The sequence below is a fragment of the Nelumbo nucifera genome, chromosome 6 (assembly GCF_055504915.1).
Source record: "Nelumbo nucifera cultivar China Antique chromosome 6, China Antique-T2T, whole genome shotgun sequence".
Taxonomy (NCBI): Eukaryota; Viridiplantae; Streptophyta; class Magnoliopsida; order Proteales; family Nelumbonaceae; genus Nelumbo; species Nelumbo nucifera.
In genome coordinates, this window is record NC_142654.1 from 30,286,071 (window position 1) to 30,293,789 (window position 7,719).

At 39.3% G+C, this 7,719-nt stretch overlaps 1 protein-coding gene across 1 annotated transcript; it reads right to left on the minus strand.

The window, feature by feature from the left end:
• Window positions 1–87: 87 nt before the first annotated feature.
• Window positions 88–7,232, minus strand: LOC104598700 (GroES-like zinc-binding alcohol dehydrogenase family protein). Its single transcript, XM_019197995.2, is given in 6 exon segments — window positions 88–497; window positions 1,152–1,330; window positions 1,333–1,414; window positions 1,584–1,813; window positions 6,481–6,622; window positions 7,075–7,232. Coding segments are annotated over 6 exon segments (996 nt in total). The 5' UTR covers window positions 7,117–7,232; the 3' UTR covers window positions 88–176.
• Between the last annotated feature and the right edge of the window lie 487 nt (window positions 7,233–7,719).

Here is a 7,719-nt window from a genome sequence, read left to right on the forward strand (position 1 = left end):
CTCTTTATAACTGAATTTATTGAAAGAAATTTATTCCATCAAAGCATTTACTGCTCTTCCAATGATCCAAAGACTACTCTCAAAAAATTTCAATCTGATTTTCCATAAACTTATCTATAATATGGTTCCACCAGTCCATAAAAGTCTAATCATTTTTGATTGCCATACATATGCACTCACTGCTCGGCACTATCTGGTACCAACACTATAGACCCAGATGTTTTCCGATTCTCAACATCTGCATGAGCCTGTGCAGCCTGTGACAAAGGGTATACATGGTTGATGCGGACTCGTAGGATACCTGATGCAACGTTAGTGAATACCTCCCCAGCAGCTTCCAACAGTTCATCCGGAGTTTCAGTGTACTGGATGAGTGAAGGCCTTGTCAGGAACAAAGACTTAACGGCGAGTGCTGACAATGGAACTGGATCTGGAGTGCCAGACGACTGCCCAAAGCTCACCATGTACCCACGAGTCTTTAAACACGCCAATGATCCCTGCATAGAACAACTTTTGACGTAAGTGATTAAGTTTTCAGTAATTAAGAATAGTACCTCAGAGATGGCCAAGAAAGACATAGCTTTAGAGTATTTATAATGCTGTTATACATGGCATTTAAAACGAGTCTATGCAAAATGCATATAGAGAAGCTTGGGTCATACACCCTTTTTAACTTTCTTACATTCTTCATCAATGTATCACGAAGAGAAATTATTGAATTATGAAAAAAAAAGATAGTGACCCCCATCCCCCCGTCTCTTGCCCATGGTTTTTAAAACTAACCCAAGACCGAACCAGTCAGGGGTCCGGTTACCGGGCCGAATGGTTAACTGCCCAGGTCAATGGTTTTTGTGAAAAATCCGGTTTTGGGAATAACTGGAATAACCGAAACCAGTCCCTGGTTTTTCCAGTCCGACCGTCCGGTCAGGTCCAGTTTTGAAAACCATGCTCTTGCCTAAGGCATCTGTGAGTCTGCTGACCTTGGTACCCAAATGGACAAGCGGTGCTTAAGCTAATTGTCAAGGATCTGACCTCTATTACAAGGTGAGTAAGTGATGGGCTAAGAGCTCCTGATGACATCCATCCACTTTTTGATGATCTTTTTAGTGATTCTTCCTATATCTACTTGTGATGAGAAAAGGAAAGTATACCTGAAATGTATCTTTGCCTACAGAGTCATAGACGACATCAACTCCTTTGCCTGATGTTATTTGGTTGACTATGGAAACAAAATCATCCTGTGTATAAATTATGACATGGTGGCATCCATCTTCCTTGGCTTGAGCTGCCTTCTCTTCAGTTGACACGGTTCCAATCACGATTGCTCCTGAGCATTTGCCCACTGGCACAACATAGAGCCAACTCCTCCAGCTGCTGCATGAACAAGGATTGTGTCAACGTTCGACCTGCATTACTAGAAAAAGTTGGTCATATCCTCAAGAAGATGCCAAAACAGAAGAATCTATAAGAGCATCCACAAACTATGCCAATCAAAAATTTAAGCCATACTTTGACCCTAAAGCATGGAATCAATGACCCATTATGATTAGGTAAAAATTATGCAATTGGTGAATCTAAAAAACAACCTTGAAGCAACGGCGGAGCAAAAAATGAGCAGTCATCCCCTTAAGCATAACAGAGGCAGCAACTTTAGGCTCTATAGAAGGTGGGACTGACACTGTAACTTGAGCAGGGAGTATCTGTTCTTCAGTGTAAGAGCCCATCTTCTTACCCCCATAGGCAACTAGATCCCCGACTTTTCTGCCTGTCAATCCAGGGCCCACATCAGTCACTACTCCAACTGCCTCCATTCCTATAACAAGGAACTTGAACAAGTTAAGGTCTGGACATTATTCAAACCAAATTCTCACACTTTGTCAGCCCAAGGTTTAACATTGCACTGCACCAAGTAATGGTCCCTAAATCTTTAGAGAAAATTGAAATCAAATTAAACAACAAAAGGTATTCCTAGGAGGGGATCATTCTCAGATCCATTATGGACAGATTTCTTTTGCCAATAGCAAAGGGAAGAAAAAGTTAAGGGCAGGGTCTGGGGAGGGACAGAATGCAGCCTTACCCCTTCAAATACACAGAGAGGTTGTTTCTAAGTATTGAGCCCTGGTCACCTAGGTCACAGTGGAGCAGCCCAACCATTGTGCCAAGGCCCACCCTCAAAGGGAAGGAAAGGTTACTGTGTTGCAAATAACAATGAATAACCCATGTCACTCAAGTCAACAAGATGGCCGATTCCTTAGTTGGATACAAACACCATACTTTCTTATAATAACAAATAGCACATATACTTCATCCTTCACAAGAAATCATCCAAATCACTATTTTCAGAACTTCCAGTATATGAACCATCTTAACCTGCTACCTCCTTTGACTTACATTTTCCAGAAATGTCCTTGTTCCCATACCATGTTATGCTCCATGAGGACCGTACATGACACTTGGTCCTATAAACGTGGCAGATGACTAACTCTTGAGCTAAACCTTCCGAATGGAAAATTGACGATATAACAGGTTAGAAAATAAAATTTATTCAGGGACCTCGCCTAAAGGATTCCTTAACATGATATCAAAGCTTGTTTGACCAAATGGTCTAATGTTCAATCCTCATTATTCCCATTATATTTTATTAAATTCTAGCACAAGGTGTGGGTGGGCCTGTGTTTTTCCACGCTACAACCCCAATGAACTTTCACGTGAGGGAGATGTTAGAGAATAAAAACCCACCTAACAGCCTAAACTTTTAGGTTAAATGGTTCCTTGACATTTGATAAGTAACAAATATTGTTACGTCATCTGTTGTAGGTTCAACATTTAAATAAATCCCATGCTTCAAATAAACATCTCCTTGAAAAAGTCAAAATTGGTTTTTCAAGATACTCATGCAATTCAATTAGTTGGATCTGTATATGAACATCTTGAGTCAAATGTTATTCAGATGTAAGGCGGTGGTAACAGTGGTCTTGGCTCTGAAGTTGAGAAGAAGGAAAGGAGAGGGGATTGGGTTTCTAAACTTGGGAAGGCTAAGGGAAAGAATGAATGAAGGGGATCCCCTCCTTCAAAGAAGGGGTCTTTAGTTATAGGTGAAGGGGGATACCTATACATGCATGGAATGAAGAATTACGGAACTTTCCTAGGGCGGTGAAACTCAAATCCCAGGTTGATTCGATAGGGACATGCATGGGATTGCAGAATGGAGACCAACTGCCAACCTATGCAGGTTGTCATTATCATTCTATGATTTTACCACGTGTCATGTGAAGCTTTTGCAAAGCACGCATTCTGTACGGGCCAGGATCCCAACTGTCTGCCAATCACAATTGTGATCAGCCATGGTTGGTGACCCGGCAATCACTATAATGCTGCAGTAATTAACTGTGTTTCTCTTAGGCTGCATTTGAAAATGATGCAAATGTGTGAATGCAAATATGTAAAGTGTAAAATCGGTTCATATAAATTACAAAGTTGGGTTAGCTTTACACTGACAATTTTACCTTCTTACCAAACAGACTTTTATCTATAATGGATGCAAACATGAATTTCAATAAAGCATATACATTTTTTTTTATCCAAAGTCCACTTGAATGCAAATTTACTTCCTTTTTATTGAATTACTTTTACATCTTATTATCAATGTAAATATGCACTGGTCTGTCATTTGTCAATGCATAAATGTAATGTTGCCAAACACAGACAAAAGTAAACCAGAATGTAAATCTACCCTAAACCGAGATTTATACTCCATTTGCATCGTTTCCAAACGCAGCCTTAGAGGCAGAAGTATACATGTGCATCCGTGGTTCAGACTTTCACGTTACCATGTTGATATGCGAGTCCATACTCTTACACCACATACAACAAGCATCATCCTAAACAATAATCACCCTTGTCATCCTTGTATCATTGGGTCTTGGATACTCATAGTTTTTCTTTTAGTTAAGATGAAGTTGATATACTGTCCTTGACAGTGCATTGAAGCTGCAAAGCAAGTTGATGCAGTATCGGCATTCTTTTTCTATTTTCTTCCACAAGGTAAGATGGAATCCAGTCATGCTCCTGAAGTGATAGTGGTTTATCTACAAATTCAATCCCAAGGGGGCAGGTTGTTACCTTCTATGGCCTCCCACTCTCGTTGAATCCCCTCTTGAACACATGATTATGTCCACAGTAGAGGGTTGAATTTGATTGGGTTATCTTAGCCTTAAAATTGAACACAAAATCTAAACCAAACCAAACTTTTCTTTTATCATCAAGAAAAATAGAGAATTTTGTTGATGGTTAATAATAAAAAACAGTACGTGACTAAAAAGGCCCTCTCACTTTCTTGGTATGAAATTGTTTAGATAAAGCAGTTTCACTCCTTAACTGTTAGAATGGCACAATGGATAATGTAATCTGTACGTGTACAGAAAGAAACAAAACAGATAGCAAGAAAGCGAAAAAAAGAAAAAAAGAAGAGAAAACATAAGATTTAATGTGGTTCGGCCAAATTGCCTATGTCCACAGGCAGCAGTTTGGAGCATTGCTTCTTCACTATAAGCAGAAGAAAATACAAAAATGGCCTCACTAGAATCACACCCGTACCCAACACTACACTCCTCTCAACACACTGTATATAGTATACAATGAAATGAAATGGAATGGATGAAAACAACAGAGGAGGGAACCCTATTTATATCTGTAGAGAGGGGTATAATGGATATTTTGAAAAATAAGTCTTCACCGCTAAGAAAACTTAAACGGTGGTCATCACTCGGTGTGCCACCGATTTAATATGGTGGGCTCAGTCGGTGGGCCACTGTTTGCTAATTCGGTGAACCACCAATTGACCCACTAAATGTACTTTAACATTCTCCTGCTTGAATACTATTTTCATAGTGGAAAAACCACTCGAGAATAGCCGCCGATCATCTTTTGTTAAGTGGCTTCAAGTCCTAGAGAAGTTCTGCACCAGATAAACTTCTCTCTCATCACAGGCTTTGTTAACATATTAGCAACATTATCGTTGGTGTGAATCTTTTGTGACCAGATCTGCCCATCCTCAACTATTTCACGAACAAAATGGTACTGTACATCTATGTGAGCAAGAGGTGGTGACTATTCATTGTGACAATCAAAGCACATTACACTTGGCATGAAATCCTATCTTTCATGTTTGGACCAAACACATTGATGTACGGTACCACTTTGTTCGTGAAGTAGTTGAGGATGGGCAGATCTCGTTACAAAAGATTCACACCAATGATAACGTTGCTGATAATGTTAACAAACCCTGTGATGAGAGAGAAGTTTATCCAGTGCAGAATTTCTCTATGACTTGAAGCCACTTAACAAAAGATGATCGACAGCTATTCTCGAGAGGGTTTTTCACTATGAAAATAGTCTTCAAGTGGGAGAATGTTAAAGTACATTCAGTGGGTCAATTGGTGGCCCACCGAATTAGCAAACAGTGGCCCACCGACTGAGCCCACCATATTAAATTGGTGGCACACCGAGTGAAGACCATCATTTAAGTTTTCTTAGCGGTGAAGACTTATTTTTCAAAATACCCATTATACCCCTCTCTACAGATATAAATAGGGGTCTCCTCCTTTGTTGTTTTCATCCATTCTATTTCATTTCATTGTATACTATATACAGTGTGTTGAGAGGAGTGTAGCGTTGGGTACGGGTGTGATTCTGGTGAGGTAATTTTTGTATTTTCTCCTGTTTATAGTGAAGAAGCAAAGTTCCGAGCTGCTGCCCGTGGACGTAGGAAATTTGGCTGAACCATGTTAAATCTAGTGTTCTCTCTTATTTCTTTCATATCAAGAGACTCTTTTCTTTTCCTTCTAAGGCAATTGCACAATCTTCTTTTACCAACACAACATGCATCTTCAGCTTCCAGATTGCATAGTTGGATTCGTTGAATTTTGGTATATCGAACCGGGTAGAGCTCGAACTTGCCATCTTCAACACATGCAATACCAGAACAGCAAATACAAATTTTGGTAGAATTCCAAAATAGAACTATGAAGCTCTGATACCAATTGTTGGAATGACACAACGGATAATGTAATCTGTATGTGCACAGAAAGAAACAAAGCAGATAACAAGAAGGTGAAAGAAAGAAAGAAGAGAGGACACCAAATTTAACGTGGTTTGACCAAATTGCCTACGTCCATAGGTAACAACTTGGAACTTTGTTTCTTCACTATTTAGAAAATAAAAAAATGACTAGAATCACACCCATACCTAACACATACAATGAAATGGAATGGAATGGATGAAAACAACAGACGGAACCCCTATGGGTATAATAGGTATTTTAAAAAGTAAGTCTTCACCACTAAAAAAACTTAAACGGTGGTCTTCACTCGATGTGCCACCAATTTAATAGGGTGGGTTTAGTCGGTGGGCCACCGAGGTGGCCGATTGGCCCACCAAATGTACTTTAACACTAACAACATAGAAGAACCAGAAACAAACCTGGGATGAAGGGCAATGTAGCAGGTTTATAAACCCCTTTGCGGAAATACACATCAATGAAGTTGAACCCGATCGCAATGTTTTTGACACGGATCTCATCCTCTTTTGGTTCTCCTATCTCCACATCCTCCCACTTGAGGACCTAAGTAGCCAAACCGAGATCATTCTCAGAATCCATAAAAGATCAATACAGGTTAGACCTGATTGAATTAGACTTCCATAAATTGGCAATCAAAGGAAATGGATTAGATTCACAAAAAGCCAGAAACATTTCCAACGGAACTTAAAGGCGGTTCCAAAGAATGCAACTGAAGCTACTCTCAATTGGGACTACCAGGTATCAAATTAGTATATGGGTTAACCAGCAATCAGAAATCTTCAATCGTTGATATTTCCCATTGGGCTTCATGAAATAAAAAAGACCTTAAAAATGTGCAAGCTATCATGCGAAAACCCCAACTTCCCAAAAAAGCTTCTGCCTTGAGAAAAATGCATGGAATCTAACAATAAAATAACTAAACTGAAGCAGGCTGGTTTCTACCGGAATAAAGGTTGCATGAAGCTAAAATACATGCAGAGAGAGAGAGAAAGAACCTCTGGTCCACCATGCTCATAAACTCTGATTGCTTTCACCATGTTTGCTGCTTGAATTGCAAGTGCTCCAGCTACTAGCCTAGTGGAGGTCTGTCTGACTAGAGAATGGGTTTCAGATGAGAGGTGACTGTGATGGATTTGGGCTTGTGTAGATTTCTTCATTTTTTGTTTTTTGTTTTTTGTCTGGCCACTGGCCTTAACAGATGGCCCTCAATCTCATAACACTTGTCATTGATTTAGAACACGTGGGTGTCTTGCTGAAATGACTCCACTCTTCTGTCACTTTCCATTTTTCTCAAGCGCATGTGCATCTTATACCACACATTTGGAACATTGCATGGATGACCACTTGTAAGCTGAAAATGGATGTAGGCAGTGCAATGAATTAAATCAAATGGTTTGATTAACCGTTGAAATCGTCTTCTCACAGGATTTTTCAGTACAATGGGTTCTGAATTAAATTTCAAGGATCTGTTTGCTTTTTGGATTTTAAGAAAGTGAAATTTATCCATTTTAATAATAGTTTTTATGGTTAAAATGTTTATTGTCTTATTTACCTAGGAAAGGAAATACTTGTCCAAGTATATGTATTTATTCAGATAAATAACTTTTCTAAAATCAAACCAAATAACGCCCAAAGACAAA